The sequence below is a fragment of the Cervus canadensis genome, chromosome 11 (genome assembly GCF_019320065.1).
Source record: "Cervus canadensis isolate Bull #8, Minnesota chromosome 11, ASM1932006v1, whole genome shotgun sequence".
Lineage (NCBI taxonomy): Eukaryota > Metazoa > Chordata > Mammalia > Artiodactyla > Cervidae > Cervus > Cervus canadensis.
In genome coordinates, this window is record NC_057396.1 from 58,900,206 (window position 1) to 58,917,495 (window position 17,290).

General features: G+C 43.8%; 1 protein-coding gene across 2 annotated transcripts in view; it reads left to right on the forward strand.

Moving 5' to 3' along the window:
• KIAA1549L (KIAA1549 like) overlaps positions 1-17,290 on the forward strand; it is a 303,755-nt gene that overhangs the window by 227,345 nt on the left and 59,120 nt on the right. Inside the window, exons 13-14 of one of the 2 annotated variants that reach the window (XM_043481941.1) lie at positions 5,577-5,704; positions 14,251-14,429. In XM_043481941.1, coding sequence (XP_043337876.1) covers positions 5,577-5,704; positions 14,251-14,429 — 307 coding nt within the window. The remainder of the gene's footprint in view (positions 1-5,576; positions 5,705-14,250; positions 14,430-17,290) is intronic. The other variant, XM_043481942.1, reaches the window with a different exon arrangement.

Genomic DNA, 17,290 nt, shown 5'->3' on the forward strand with positions numbered 1-17,290 from the left:
CCCTTGGACTGCAAGGAGATCCAACCAGGCCATCCTAAAGGAGATCAGTCCTGGGTGTTCATTGGAGGGACTGATGCTAAAGCTGAAACTCCAATACTTTGGCCACCTCATATGAAGAGCTGACTCATTGGAAAAGACCCTGATGCTGGGAGGGATTGGGGGCAGGAGGAGAAGGGGACGACAGAGGATGAGATGGCTGGATGACATCACCGACTCGATGGACATGAGTTTGAGTAAACTCTGGGAGTTGGTGATGGACAGGGAGGCCTGGCGTGCTGCGATTCATGGGGTCGCAGAGTTGGACACGACTGAGCGACTGAACTGAACTGATGGGAATAGAGAGGGATGAATTTGCCATTTTTGTGCTGGGGAAGACTGGAGGAGAAGTTTGTAGAGTTTGGATGTGGACATGTTAAGTTTGAGGTGCCCATGAGACATGCAAATGGAGACATTGAGAGCTCGGTTAACCACATGAGTCTGGAGTTCAGAGGAGAGGTCAAGAGTTGAAATATAAATGTAGGAGCTATCAGTGTTTAGTTCCAAAAATCTCTGAGGCTAGATGGGCACCTTGGAGAGTATAGATGGAGAAGAAATCTAAGAACTGATGCCTGGGACATGGCAGTGATTAGAGACCCAGATAATGAAAATGAATTGGCAAAAGATTCTGAAAAGCATCTGTAAGAAAGTCACAAGGAGAACAAAGCAAAAGTGGAATCCAGGAAGCCTAGAGAATGAAGTTATTTCAGGAGGAAGAAAGGATTGTTTGTATCAAATTTACAAATTTTGTATTGGAGTCAAGCATCAAGTTTCCGTGCTTTTCTCCAGGAGATCTTGGTACCTAAAAAGGAACTACAGAGAAACAGAGGGTTGGATTTCAGCTTGTGTGGGGAAGAATGCGGAGGGCATGTTGATTAATTATCTGTTGCCCCATAACAAACCACTCTAAAGTTTAGCAGCCTAAAACAGCAACTATTTATGTAGCTTATAATTTTTGGTGGATCAGCTGTCTTGGCTGAGCTCAGCTGGGTGGTTCTTCTAGTCTGAACTTGGCTTGGCTGATCTCAGCTGGGCTGTCTCATGCATCTTTGGTCATGTGGGAAGTCTGCTGGGCTGGCTTGTTGATGACAGCCTTGTCTCGGGCAGCCAGGTAACTGGGGCCTCTTGGTATGTGGTCTTGAATCCTCCAGTAGGTTAGCTCTAGCTTTTGACAAGATGGTTACAGAGTTCCCAGGGAAGCAAGAAAACAAGCCCCAAACAAACCTCAAGTCTCTGCTTGTATCATGTTTACTACTATTGGCCAAAGCAAAACACAAGAGTCAGTGTGGGAGGGGACTACCCTAAGTTGGTTACAGGGAAGTGTGAACAAATTGGGACCTTAAATGCCATGGTCCACCTCAGCCTGGAGTTGAAACATACAGAGAAGCAATGGATGATGTATTGGAGTTGGCTGGCCAGTAGTGTTATCTATAGTAATTATTCTCATTATGATCTTTGCCAAGTACAATAAAGGCATGTTAATAATTTTTTATCACCTATTAGGATGACACTGAAAAGAAATAAATAGAATTACTAAAATTAGGATATTAACATAGCACTACACTGCCAGGAAGGATAGAAACTTTTGCACACATTCTAGTTGAGTGGTTTAAATTGTGCAAAGCTTTCTTTTTTAAAAATGGTTTTAAAACAAGCTCTTTTTTTCATCAATTTGCAAGGAGTCTTCTCTTGCTAATCAGATTCAAATTCTTTAACCTCAGATTTTTATTAAGAAATACTAGCTTATGAAACAAATACAAATAAAGAAAACAATGACCCTGTTAAATGATATTTCCATTTGCTTCATAATTTTGTCTACAAATATAACTTTACTAAGGGCTGGCTATATTATTGACAAAACTATGGGAGAAACCTCATCTCCGTTCAAGTTCAGCTGATCACAGGAGTCTCTGATCATTTAGGAAGATTTTAAGATGCCAAATCCAAGAACAAGCCTATCATACATCTATGTTTCTGTCTTCCCCAACTTGCCACATCAGTCTACTCATTCTTGCCCAACCAGGACTGTGTGACCTCTCAAAACGGGGCTGTTATATGGTCCAAAAAGTTTTGCAAGTAAAGAATAAGGGAGTGACTTCTCTGGTGGTCCAGTGGTTAACAGACTGTGCCTTCCAGTGCAAGGGATGCAGGTTCGACCCCTAGTTTGGGAGCTAAGATCCCACGTGCCTCATAGCCCCCCAAAAGCCAAAACATAGAAAATGGAAACAGTGTTGTACAACTTCAATAGAAGACTTAAAAATGATCCAGACACACAAAAATCTTTAAAAAAAAAAAATAGGGGAAACCAATGATTTGGTGTTCATTAAGATATCTCCATTCTTCAAAATTGTTTTAAAACTGAAGGAAAATGGAAGATTTAGCTGTGTGCAGACAACCAGATGATGTTTCAGGTTCTTTTTTTATTTAGGCTTTTGGCAATGCTATTTTGTTGGTCCATGGCTGAAATCATGAGCAAGGATGGAGAATCGACCTCATAGAGACAGCCGTTTGCAGTGGGCACTTCAGTGCATGGACTGGTCCTGATTGTTCAGCAGTTGATTTAATCCCCACCCCCATGATTGTTCTTCAGGATCTGTGTCCACCCAGACTCAGAATGGGGACCACTGAGTTCAGTAGCCTTAGACTGCAGCCTCTCTGGTGACCCATTTAAAGACATTTTTGTCCCTGTCCTGAGTGGACACATTCACACACACATCTCACCCTCTGTTTTGGATCAGAAATTCATGGAATTGACAAACCTGGGTCTCCTGCATTGCAGGCGGACTCTTTACTGTCTAAGCCATGTAGCACTGTGAATGGGGTTGATGGTTTCATGTAAACAGAAGTCTATAAGCTGATGCAAAGAATAAAGCAGAGTTGGGCTCCCCTCCCACCCCACCCGGAAATGTGCTCATTCATGGCTTTCCTTGGAGGGAGAGGAATAGCCAGAAAATTGTTTCAAGATCAAATGAGGGAAGGGACATGCAAATGCCTCAGAAAAACCATTAAATATTTTGTGCACGTAAAACAAGTTGCCAGGAGCTTTTCTTTCTGGACCTCAGTGAAAATCCCTTTGTCCCAATAAACCAGTGGGAAGAGTTCAGTTCAGTTCAGTCGCTCAGTTGTGTCTGACTCTTTGCGACCCCATGGACTGCAGCACACCAGGCCTCCCTGTCCATCACCAACTCCTGGAGTTTACTCAGACTCATGTCCATTGAGTCAGTGATGCCATCCAACATTCTCATCCTGCCATCCCCTTCTCCTCCAGCCTTCAATCTTGCCCAGCATCAGGGTCTTGGGGAGAGTAGGTGCCATTAACTGTGAGGTTCTGAAAACAATCCTAGAGCGTGTGTGTGTTTGCACACCCGGCACTCAATGATCACATAGTTAGTGCCTCATTCATATTTCCCAAACTACATTTGTTGTATTACTTTTATGGTGAAAGAAGTTGTGGTAAAAAAAAAAAACAACAAACCAAAACAGGTTGTGGTAAAAAAAAAAAACAACAAACCAGAGAAGTGCTGAATTAAACAAAACCAGGTGGATCTCTTTCTGACAGGACTGATGGGACCCTTTGAAGTGCTGACATGCTGTCGGAATGTCCAAAGGGGAGTATTGTAAATGGTTCCTCCCAGACTCATGCTTGTCTGCATATCCTTGGCACAGAGCATCTCCTGTGGCCCTGGGTGTGTTCTGTGCACTTGTGGCGACTCTGGCTCCCCCCATGGTTGTGAGTGGGCACTTTCATTGTGCATGGTTTTTAGGGTGCTGAAGTGCATGGAAATGTGCATGACCGAGAATCCAAAATTCTCAGAGGGAAAGAGGGAAATGGAAGGAGGAGGCTTACTTACGGGTCAGGGGCTGCATTTTATTCCAGTCAGTTTTCCATTGTAGGGGCCACGTGCCAGTAGGTTCTGAGTTTGTGCAATTGACAAGAGAAGAACAAGGGGTTTGATGAGCCTCTGGATAGCTGCCCCCTGATTGTCTCCCCCAGAGGGAAAGGCAGTGGGTCTTTAGCTCATCCCACCACAGGCTGGTGTGATCTGGGGTGCATGAGCCTCAGCAGGGGGTCCCAGGAGTCCATTTCCCAATAGGTTCTAGAGGGCCAGAAAATGGCCCCAAGGGAAGGCAGGAAGGCCCTGTGGCTTGCTCTGTGTAAGGCCTGCCTCATCTGGGACACTGTAGAAGACAGAAAGGGAAGGCGCTCTGGCTTCCAGGGCTGACTTACCACTTCCCAACTCTGCCCTGGACAAAACATCTCGCCGCCTGAAATTCACATTCCTCATTTGCTACTAAGAGTGGCAGTCACCATGCCAGTTGGTTGTAATAAGGATGCAGTAGCAGTTTGAACGGAGAAGGCGATGGCACCCCACTCCAGTACTCTTGCCTGGAAAATCCCATGGATGGAGGAGGCTGGTAGGCTGCAGTCCATGGGGTCGCGAAGAGTCGGATATGACTGAGCGACTTCACTTTCACTTTTCACTTTTATGCATTGGAGAAGGAAGTGGCAACCCACTCCAGTGTTCTTGCCTGGAGAATCCCAGGGATGGGGTCGCACAGAGTCGGACATGACTGAAGTGATTTAGCAGCAATTTGAAGGGCTTCCCGGTGGGCGCTAGTGGTAAAGAACCTGCTTGCCAATGCAGGAGACGTAAGAGACGGGGGTTTGATCCCTGGGTTGGGAAGATCCCCTGGAGAAAGGAAAGGGCAATGCACTCCAGTATTCTTGTCTGGAGAGTCCCATGGACAGAAGAGCCTGGAGGGCTACAGTCCATAGGGTCGCAGAGTTGGACAGGACTGAAGTGACTTAACATATAGCCAACAGTTTGAAAGCACGCAGCACAGTCCTTGGCACGTAGTAGGTGCTCATGGTGGGCTTTTGGAGAACATGGGTGGTATCTTCATATCTCTGTATGCCTGTAACCTGGCACAGATCCCAGCACAGGGTAGGGATTTCTGAATGAATGGATAGCTCAAATTGATAGATTCAAATGGAAGTGGTTACCAGTTAGCACAAAGAATGTGTGTGCATGTGTGTGTGAGAGAGAGAGAGACCTCAGTGGTGGAGTGACTTAATCTTTAGGAGTCAAGGTATACTCTGTAAAGAAATCAGCCAAAGAGAACCGTGTTTTATGCATGTCCCTCAAGATGCTATGTGAATCAAACACTCTGCAACACTCTCCAAATTGCCGTGTTTTAAAAAGAGGGCACAGTGAGCAAACGCCATCACTGCCATGTCCGCAGTCACTGGGGGTTAATGAAAAGGAGATGGGAACAGAGGGCTGCACTGGTTGAACTTTTCTGCAGAGCTAAGCGCTGGTAAGCGCACTTTACAACAGCCAGCCACTTAACCCTGTTGTGTTAAGCTATAGTGTTGCGGTGCAGGGTTTGTTTTTTTCCCCTTTTCCTGTATTATGTCTTTTTGGTGGATAAAACCGGAAAGAAAGGCTATAGACATAAACTGTGCAAATAAAATAACCTTGAGAGGAGGCTGCTCCAGTTGAAACTTACCGTCTCCCTGTTGCCATGGTTACTTCCAGCAGGTCGCCCAGTGAGAATGGCTCTGTCATCAGCAACGAATCAGGGAAGCCCAGCTCGGGGAGGCGCTCACCCCAGAATGTAATGGCACAGCAGAAAGTGACAAAGGAGGAGGCTCGGAAGAGAAATGGTGAGAAGCCTTCCCTGCCAAGCAGCACCCCCGAGCCCAGCCCACACACACTGGCGCAAGCGCGTGCTCACACTTGCACACCAGTGTGCTTTGAATCAGCCCCCACTCTCCTCCTTACTGTGTCCTACAAAGGTCCTACCTACCTTCCTGAGGTATCACACTATACCCTTCCCTGAATTATTGTTTCATTACCTCTGCCCTATGTTCTTATGGGATTGTGCAGAAAAACCCCATTTACAGGTTGAACTGAGGTCTGCTTAGAGATTTTCTTTATTTGGGGGTGAATCGCCTTGATTTCTAGCACTAGGTCCACTAGAGTGGCAGGTTTCCAAACTGATGCTTGTCTTGGAGGTCGCCCTTCATTTTCTTGCCCTGAGTCCCTTGATAAATTTCAGGGGTTCAGTCTGTGCCTGTGAATCCAGATAGTACAAGTCCAGCTCGCCCAGGAAAAACAAGACAGTAATAAATCTGTCGCCATAAAAATCAGCCCGTGCTTCTGTCTTTATTCTCCAGGGCAACTTAACCATTTAGTTTCTCTCTCGTGCAGGTCTTTTCCCTCCCTGTAAAGGACTGGTCCTGGGGGTTATTTACAAGTGGTCACAGCTGCCTTGCTGTGCTGTTGTACCCTCTATAGGTGGCATCTGTCAGGCATCATTGTGCAGCCCGCCTCCCTCCTCCTCATCTTAATTTTGTCCTGACCCTCATCTTCGCTCGATCCTTCCATGTGTGATGTCTCTGCCACTCAGATCAGGGAATATTCCTTTTGGATCTCCAAGGGTTATAGATGGAGTCCTATAGCAATGCCAGGTGAAAAGGCAAGCAGTCTGGCACTCTGGTTGGCTGTGCTTCTTTTTAAAAAGGAATTTGATGAAGTGTGGTTCAAGGACTCTGTCTTGAAGAGAGCACCAGAATATTCTTTTGTTTTCAAATATCACTTATTTCTTTTTTTGACCAAAAAAGAGTGACACAATGGATTTGTCTTCTGTAGAGAAAACATGGTCCTATTTCTGGCCATTATATAAAGCATTTGTTTAAACTGGCATACCGATTTGGTTCTTAAATTTTTTTCTTCTCCTAAACCCCTCTATGCTCTGTAACATAGAGACTGTTCGTTCCATGCCAGAATCAGGGTGTGACGTATGGGGTTTTCCTGGAATAACCACCCCACCTGGGACCATTTGGTGTTCTGCCAAGCCAACACACAGGGGACCGCAGGAACTCCGGCTTGTAAAGGGAGAGGTGAACTTCGCAACTTTCTCCACTTTCCTCCTGAGTGAGATCATCAGAGACGTGGGCAGAGGGGGTGAGGCAACCCAGAGACAATGGGCGGTGAAGCCATAGGGGCAGGCGGTTTTAACCAAACGTGGTGACCGCCATGACCTCTAATCACGAGGCCCTCCTGCTCCTCCTACTCCTAGCACACTCTTCCACCACCTTCCTTTATATTCTTCCTGGAAATGTATAAAGTCTGGGTAAACTCCGGGAATCGGTGATGGACAGGGAGGCCTGGCATGCTGCGGCCCATGGGGTCGCAGAGTTGGACACAACTGAGCGACTGGACTAAACTGAACTGAACTGAAATCAGAGTCCATCCCCCGCAGATGCCCCATCACCCACCCCAGTCTTCAAAGGGTCTTGAATAACTCAGTGTGTGTCTCTCAGACCTATTGACTATGCATATGACAACACACACGTATATTTGCTTTTTTGTTGTATTGCTTTGTTTTATTTTGTACAATGAGACCAATGTACATACTGCTCTATGCCCTTTTACTTGCTTAAAAATGTGCAACATACAGACTGTTCTATCGATAAATACTCTCTTACAAGAGGATGCCTTTCCCCCTTCCGTGCATTTAATCTGTACAAGAGGAAGGGGCAGGGCCAGTTTCATACTCAGTGACTCCCCACTGGCCCAGTCAGTGGGACACTGAGTTCTCTAAATGTTCCCGCTGACCTTCCTGTTCTCGTTTCCCCCACCCTTCCTGCCTGCCTCCTTATTCCGTTTAGGTCACTTTGATTATTTAAATATCAGGTTCAGAAATAGCAACAGCCGGTGCATGAATAAAATGCAATTACTGTACCAGGTTGAGGTTTTAATGTGTTTGTTTTATTAAAAAGCCATCCTTTCTCCAAGTTTACAGTGCTTCGTTACATTTTATTTTTGCCAAAGGTAAACACAGTGAATTTTCAGACTTGGTCACTTCTCTTTGACCACAGGTTCCTGTTCAGTGAGATTTCACTTTGAAAGTTTCAAATAGAAATGAAAGGACCAACTCGTATAATGTAAAATTCAACAGATGCTGAAGCACATTAGAATTCTAGGCTGGACCTTCAATGGAGCCTACAAGTGTCCTTTTTTAACACAAGTTCCACTTTATCACAATACAATATCATAGTTCATCAAAAACATCAATAACATATTTTATTGGATTAGAAGATAAACAGAGGGAAGGAAGGGAAAGCAAAAAGTAACTGAATGGAATTGTGGAAAAGGTATAAGGTGTATTTCCATCACATTGTCAGCTTGCAAAAAGTACTGATTGTGTGAATATAACCTCTGAGAATACATTACTCTTTTGGTATGGAATGATCAGATGTTGTTTTATGGCTCAGTGTCCATCCTAGAAGTTAGGGTTACTGATTTTAATTAATAAATGTTCATTTAACAGGCTGTCATTCTAAAATTGTTCTTGGTTTTCACCAGGTTTGTTGCCTCAGTAGCTTCTAACTCTCTACTTTTTTGTGAAAATCAAAACTTTAAAAGGAAAAGACTGTCTCATATACAATGTGACTGAAGGCAGGGGTGAGGTGGGGATAGGGAAACTTGTAGTTCAGTGGCTTCATTAGTTAAACTAGCTGTTGTTATTGTGTTGTTCAGCCACTCAGTCATGTCTGACTCTTTGTGACCACATGGACTATAGCATGCCAGCCTTCCCTGCCCTTCACCATTTCCTGAAGCTTGCTCAAACTCACGTCCATTGAGTCAGTGGTGCCATCCAACCATCTTGTCCTCTGCCATCTCCTTCTCCTCCTGCCTTCAATCTTTCCCAGCATCAGGGTCTTTTCTAATGAGTCAGCTCTTCTCATCAGGTGGCCAGTGTATTGGAGCCTCAGCTTCAGCATCAGTCCTTCTAATAAATATTCAGGATTGATTTCCTTTAGGATTGATGGTTTGATCTCCTTACAGCCCAAGGGACTCTCAAGAGCCTTCTCCAACACCACAGCTCAAAAGCATCAATTCTTCAGCATTTAGCCTTCTTTACGGTCCACCTCTCACATCCATTCATGACTACTGGAAAAATCATAGCTTTGACTTTACAGATCTTTGTTGGCAAAGTAATGTCTCTGCATTTTATTTTACTATCTAGGTTTGTTATAGCTTTTCTTCCAAGGAGCAAGTATCTTAATTTTGTGGCTGCAGTCACCAGCTGCAGTGATTTTGGAGCCCAAGAAAATAAAGTCTTTCACTGTTTCCATTGTTTCCCCATCTATTGGCCAGGAAGTGGTGGGACTGGATGCCATAATCTTTGTTTTTTGAATGTTGAGTTTTAAGCCAGCTTTTCACTCTCCTCTTTTACTTTCATCAAGAGGCTCTTTAGTTCCTCTTTGCTTTCTGCCATAAGGGTGGTGTCATCTGCATATCTGAGGTTATTGATATTTCTCCTGGCAATCTTGATTCCATCTTGTGCTTCCTCCAGCCTGGCATTTCACATAATGTACTCTGCATATCAGTTAAATAAACAGGGTGACAAATATGCAGCTTTGATGTACTCCTTTCCCAATTTGGAACCAGTCCATTGTTCCATGTCTGGTTCTAACTATTTCTTCCTGACCTACATACAGATTTCTCAGGAGGCAGGTCAGGTGGTCTGGTATTCCCATCTCTTTCAGAATTTTTCAGTTTTTTGTGATTCACACAATCAAAGGCTTTAGCATAGTCAATGAAGCAGAAGTAGATGTTTTTCTGAAATTCTGTCGCTTTTACTATGATCCAACGGATGTTGGCAATTTGACCTCTGGTTCCTCTGCCTTTTCTAAATTCAGCTTGAACATCTGAAAGTTCTCAGTTCACATACTGTTGAAGCTTGGCTTGGAGAATTTTGAGCATTACTTCGCTAGCATGTGAGATGAGTGCAATTGTGTGATAGTTTGAACATTCTTTGGCATTGCCCTTCTTTGGACTTGACATGAAAACTGACCTTTTCCAGTCCTATGGCCACTGCTGAGTTTTCCAAATATGCTGGTATATTGAGTGCAGCACTTTCACAGCATCATCTTTTTTTTTTTTTTTTATTCTTTTAAGATTTGAAATGGTTCAGCTGAAATTCCATCACCTCCATTAGCTTTGTTCATAGTGATGCTTCCTAAGGCCCACTTGACTTCTCACTCCAAGTTGTCTGGCTCTAGGTGAGTGATCACACCATCGTGGTTATCTGGGTCATTAAGATCTTTTTTGTATTCTTCTGTGTATTCTTGCCACCTCTTCTTAATATCTTCTGCTTCTGTTTGGTCCATACCTACCATAGCTATAGGCAGTTTTAGAGTCTGTTTCAAGATGATGTTTAAATATAAGTGGGAAAAATAGATGTGAGAGCTAGGATTTTGAAAGCAAAACAATTTGGCCTTTTCTCAACTAAATACAGATGCTTAAACTTCCCAGGTGGCTCAGTAGTAAAGAATCTGCCTGCCAATAAAGGAGATGTAGGAGACACAGGTTCAATCCCTGGGTCAGGAAGATCCCCTGGAGAAGGAAATGGCAGCCCACTCCAGTATTCTTGCCTGGAAAATCCCAGAGACAGAGGAGCCTGGCGGACTACAGTCCACAAGGTCACAAAGAGATAGACATGACTGAGGAACTGAGCACCCAGACATGCAAACTTCTGAAAGAAAATGAATATCACCTTAGGAAGAGTGGTTTCCATGAAAGAGTTAAAAATGACTTCAAGGTGAGAACATAATGTATGTATTTATACCTTCAGTTATTTAGAAGAAAGACCCTCCATAAACCCGTAAGGGTGTACCTTCCTTTAAGATACCATGATTTCACAGTCAGGGTTCAGAATTTAATCAGACCTTGCCCCTAGCTATCATGGTACAGGAGGGAGACAAGAATCAGAGAGCTTGGAGGATGAATCACTACTTTCTTGGCAGAGCCCTTGAGGATTTGTCAGAGATATTCGCTCAAAAACAGTTTCAGTTTTTATTTTCTTTCCCTTCTCAATGAGATGGAGACTCACTTATTATTTGATAAGCAACACCAAAGGGCAGTGATTCTAGTTGTAGATTATTTGTCTTTGAGCTTTAATAAAGATTCCCCCACAAAAGAACACGTTTTGTTTAAGGGCATTTTCTGCCTCTGATGGGAAGGTTCTCCTCCTGCCAGTTGAAACAGGAGAAAGTGAGATCTCTTTCCAGCCTTATTTACTGAAGTTCAAACCAGCAATGCAAACAAAACATTTTGGTGCTTGGTGGCAATTACTGATGATTACATGATGATGTTCTAGGACTTTCTCAGCCTCACCATGGCCCTTTTCTAGGCATTGTCCCATCCTTTTTTGCTTTGGGGACAAATTATGCTTTAAATATTCTCATGAACCTGCTGTATTCACATAACACTTTAATGTATTAGCACTTAATGCATAAAGAAACCTAGAGGAATTATTGTGTGAATCTAAATATGACTTTAAGTGATGATGGAAAAGAGCTGCAGTTTGTAGTTTCCAGGGTATCCTTTTCCTGTCCTATTATAGTTATGCTCGCCCCTTTACCTGACCATGGGGTGGGAAGTAAGAGTATCACAATTTGGAAGCAATAAAAATGTGAAGTACCATCTTTTCAACCTCTGAATGGTTTCATGATAGCAAGACTTTAACTTTTATATGTTTATTGGTTTTGCAGGTACTAAAGCATCTCCTTTTCCAAGACAGGAAATTTTAGTCCTTCCTTCACTCATTCAGCAAATCCCTATTGAAAGCCAACTGCATGTAAGACATTGTTAAAGGCAAAGGCATCAGACTTTAAAAAGATGGGCATGAATGGAGCTTATGTTATAGTGGCAGGGGATGGGAGCAGATTAAATCAATACAGCAATAGTGATAAAGGTGATGCTGAATAATAGAGGGATGAGGTGAGTTATTTTAGATTGGTGGATAAAGAAAGTCTTTTTTCAGCAGCAACTTGAAAAATAAGAAGGAACTAGGCAGGTAAAGAATCATGGAAAGAGCAGTCTGAGCAGAGGGAATAGTAAATGTAAAATCCTGGAGGTGGGAAGAAGCCTGCTGTGTTCAAAAGGCCACTGTGGCTGGAGCAGACTGGCTCAGGGGAGAGTTGGGAAATGGACTCAGCAAGGTGGCCAGGGCCACGTGGTGCAGAACATGTAGGTCACAGTAAAGACGCTCCGTTTTATTCTGAGAGAGATGAAGCCTTCAGAGGGTTCTGATCAAAGGAGTGCTGTGATCTGGTTATCTCCTGAAAAGATAATCCATCCTGGTTGCTGGTGGAATGTGTATTTTAGGAGTAGGAGGAGCAAGTGGAAGCTCAGAGGAGCGGGGGTGTTTAGGAAGTATATTAGTTACTTACAACTGTGTAACAAATTACCCCAACACCTAGCCACCAAAAACGACTATCTAAATTTAGTATCTCACATAATGTCTGTGGGTCAGGAATTCAGGAATGGCTTAATTGGGTGATTCTTGCTCAGAGTATATCATGAGGTTGCAGTCAAGATGTTGGGCCGAGCTGTAACCATCAAAAGGCCTGACCAAACCCATTTACAAGATGGCTCACTGTTATAGTTGTTGGCAGGAGTCTCAATTTCTTGCCAAATGGACCTCTCCATAGGGCTACGTTAGTGGTCTCATAAACATGGCAGCTGACTTCCCCTAGAGTAAGAAGTAATCCAAGAGAGAGCAAGGTGGAAGCAACAATACTTTTTTAATGACCTAGACTTGGAAGCGATACATTGTCATTTCTGCAATTACCTATTTGTTACACAGGTTAGTCCTATGTGACAATGAGGCACGAATTACTTGGTGCCATCTTGGAGTGCATGTTGGATACTCCAGCTCATCTTGATGCCATCTTGAACTTCATAGCAGTTGTCTGGGAGGGAGATAATGGTGGGAAAGCAAGAACTGCCTGCCAAAACTACATTCTAAAATGATATATGCATCTGGTAACACATCTGAATAAAGATCTTCCTCTCTCATTGGCTCATTGGTGACCTGCTATTTACAAATAAGTCCACAGAACCCCCAAATATTCCAGCCATAACCCATGGTTAGACTATGAGGAGTTTTAACCACTTTTGTAAAAATAGCAATTTACTTGGCTTAATTTGACAATCTTCTGTGATTATGATAAGTGACAGAATGACACAAACTATGTGTTTCTTAATAATTTAAATGACATCACAATCTTGTGAGACAGGAGGAAAGATGAATACACTTCTATTACATTTATATTTTATATAACACCTATTTTGCCCCTAAGTTGCTTACTGGGTTGGTTGTTTGAACAGGCTTCATTTATCTTTTGCCGAGCCATGCTTAGTAAACTGTCATTCGTATAGTTATTTAATGGGAATGTGCTTTAAGTAAATCAGCATGGTACTGGCCCTGGAACATTCTCCATCAGTCTATCTATGGACGCACAAAGCAGATGGCTGTCATTCAGCAATTGCAGCAGAACCCTCTGTCAGAGGGGAGCATCAGTTTAACAGTGTAGGTGCAAATCGCTCTAGGTAATTAGGGGAATTGTCCATAGCTTTAAGGGCTTCCCTGGTGGTTCAGCTGGTAAACAATCTGCCTGCAATGCAGGAGACCTGGGTTCAATTCCTGGGTTGGGAAGATCCCCTGGAGAAGGGAAAGGCTACCCACTTCAGTATTCTGGCCTAGAGAATTCCATGGACTGTATAGTCCATGGGGTTGCAAAGAGTCAGACATGACTGAGTGACTTTCTCTGTAGCTTTAAATTCATTTCTCAGTGGTTATTTCTTAGCTTTCTTTCATTTTAGACAAATGAAAGAAACCAAAACCTTAGTCACTGGGGAAACAATCTTTAGGGGAAAAAAAGTTTCAGCAGCAATTACTGTGGCTGGTTGACCAAGGAAGACTCATGACCTTTATGCAATGCCAGAATGGGTGGCTTTGGTGGCAGAGACTAAACTGAATGCTGTTATTGTCTTGATTATCATATTTTAAGAATAGCTACCAAGTTTGGCCAAATGGCACTTTCCCCATCTCCAACTCAAATATAGAGAAAAAATTAACGTTTTTTTTTTCCCCCAAATGTGTTCTGTCACAGTTTTGAAGGAATGGTTTTGCCGTTTAAATTCAAACCAGTGCGGGGTGAATAGTATAGATAGTAAATTTTAAGAGAAAGTCACCAGCAGCAGTGAGCTGTTGGCACGGAACCAGACGCTGTTGTTCCTGAGGTCATTTTGAGTAAAATGATGTCCTTAGGCTGTGAGCCTGACATACATTCCCCCACGATGGTGCAGCTCCCCTACAACAGAAAATCAATGTGTTTATGTTTTGCTTTAGTGCCGGCAAGTGATGAAGAGGAAGGAGCGGTCCTTTTTGACAACTCTGGCAAGGCGGCTGTGGATCCCTTTGACACGTCTTCTGGGTCTGTGCAACTCATCGGAATAAAACCCACAGCCCTCCCCGTGGTGCACCCCACCTCGGACAGGAACCAGGAGCCGGCCGTCCTCAACGGCGAGGTGAGCACCCCAGGACAGAGCGGGAGAGAGTGGGTGCAGCCAGGCCTCTGTGAATGTGGACCAAGGAGGAGCCTCTGGGGGCCCCGGGTGCAGGTGTATGGGGCTCTGTGGGTCATTTTTACCTCTTCATGTACAGGCCTCAGTGGAACGAATCAGGACACCGGTCACCCCAAACCAGTTCGTTGAGTGATGTTTTTGGAGCATTTTCCACCTTCATCAGAAAGTCCATGAAATGAAGTGAAGTGAAAGTCACTCAGTTGTGTCCAACTCTTTGCGACCCCATGGACTACACAGTCCATGAAATTCTCCAGGCCAGAAAGCCCATAGGGGACTTTTTAAGAAACTGTCATTATGAAGAGAAACATCCAAAATTCTGCTTCCCTAACCCCTCACTCACACAGCCTGCTTCCTTTCTTGATAACACCACTAAAGTGGTCATGATGGGGTATCTGTGGCAGTGGGGATGGAGAGAGCTGGAATTGATAGGGGACCAGAGGAGATATGGACAGGGAATGTGGCCCACTACATAGACTTTGAAATGACTTATTCCTTCGAGAAAGCTTTGCATGCTTCCAGGAGGAATATCAATAAATAGCATGGTGTTAGTCAATTTTCCTGTCTTAAAAAGATTAGTACTATACATCAGAGAATAAAGATTTCACCAAAGAAAAACATATGGATGGATGGGTGGGTGGAGATAGATAGATGATAGATTGAGGCAGTTTAGGGGAGAACAAGAGAGTAAATTAGGTAAAAATTAGCTGCCATTTCTCCATCTTCTGCAGCAGAATGGTCAGGGGGCTAAAGATGTTTATGATCCCTGAAGGCCATGCTCATGGAATGTCCTTGTGAATACCTCACACATGCATCACACACACATAATTTCATTGTTATTCTCTGTTGTCATTCAACAGGTTGGTTGTTCACTTCGTTGGTTTATACCTGGCCGGCTATGGTTACCTTCACTGGGTGGGAGATTTCCTAAGCTTCAAAGGCTGTTTCCCACCACACCTTGAGGAACATACCGTGACCCCATACAGCTGGGTCCTGTAAACGCACTTCAGGGCTTGTCCACGTCCCCCATCCACGCCACGTGAGAAATCCTGTTACAGACCTGATCTAGGAAGCTCCTTCTGCTTTCTGGACAGAGAGACTGAACTGCCTAGAGGGGTGATGAGTTGATGTTCATCAATTTTAAAAAGAAACTTAACTGGGAATTTCCTGGAGGTCCAGTGGTTAAGACTTGACACTTTCACTTATGTGGGCCCGGGTTTGAGCCCTAGTTGGGGAACTAAGCTCCCACAAGCAGCACAGGGCAGCCAAAAATAAAAATAAATAAATAATTAATTAAAAATAAAAAGAGCTTAACTCGCTGTGGACTCATAGAGCACTTGCATGCCAACCTCCTCATTTTTTTTCAGACAAAGAAACGGAAGTCACAGGCCTCAGGTGGCTTGCTCAGAGTCACACTGCAGGTTATTGTGACAGCTTGATCAGGTCCCCTGGCTCCCTATCTAGCACTCCTTCCCTCTCTTTGGCTTACTGTGGCCCGTCAGTAAAGAAGAGCGCTTTGCTTGAAAGAGTATGGACTCTCCAGCCACACTGCAAGAATGTGAGTCCTGACTCCTCTACTTAATGTCTGCGTGACCTTCAGTTCAGTTCAGTTCAGTCGCTCAGTCGTGTCCGATTCTTTGTGACCCCATGAACCGCAGCACGCCAGGCCTCCCTGTCCATTACCGACAGCTTAAATTCTCTGTGCCTCAGTATCTCTATCTGTACAGTGGGACTGTTATGAGGATCAAATGAGTTAATATGCATAAAGCACATAGAATATTGTCTAGCATACAACAAATATGTTATTATGGTATCATCATCATTAACTTTCAGGTGGTGCTAGTGGTAAAAAACCCACCTGCCAATGCAGAAGATGTAGCAGACGCAGGTTTGACCCCTGGGTCAGGAAGATCCCCTGGAGTAGGCAATAGCAGCCCACCCCAGTATTCTTACCTGGAGAAGCCTATGGACAGAGGAGCCTAGAGGGCTACAGTCCATAGGGTCACAGAGTCGTGCACAACTGAGTGACTGAGCATACTTCATCATTAGTCAGCTAACCATCCAGGATTCATTGATCAAGTACTTAATGCCCTTAGGCCCTACAATTTGGGAACCTATATACCTTCTCAAAGACAATCATAGCCACTGAATCTTTCCCTGAGCCCAGTTCTGCCACTGGACACTCAAGCCCCAGATTAGAGGCCTCTGAGGTTATCACTGATGCACTGGTAACTATTCTTCATTAAGACCCTCTACCCAGTATGGACCCAGGTGACGGCCGCCATGCCTGGATCTTTTCATCCCAGCTTAGCCATGTGAATGTCATGGGGACAGATTCCATGTCGGCTAAATCTAACCTACCACTCTCTTTTTCAGCCAGACTGTCACAGAACAGAGGAGCATTTTCCCTGTCCAGAACTGTATACGTGTCACATTTTGGTAGTTGAAGGAATAGACCTTGCTGGCATCTGGATTGAAAAAGAGCCCTGAACTGTCCTCTGTAATTTGCTACCTTGTGACATTTTAGGCAGATTATTTTATCATTTTTCTCCTTCTCTTACAGGCAGCTTGTTTAAGTGAAGAAAACACAGCCTCAAAGCCATAAATTTTCTTTTTATGAATTGTAGGTAACTCTTTTAAAGATTATTTTAAAGCAAACAAAATAACAGCATACAAAATTCAGAAAATGAGAAAGACCACTGTAATTTCACTACCCTAACATATCCTCTATTTTCATGTTTTCCACTTTCTCTTCAAGCTTTTGCTCAAACTCATGTATATTTTAGAATCTTATCATATTCAGACCA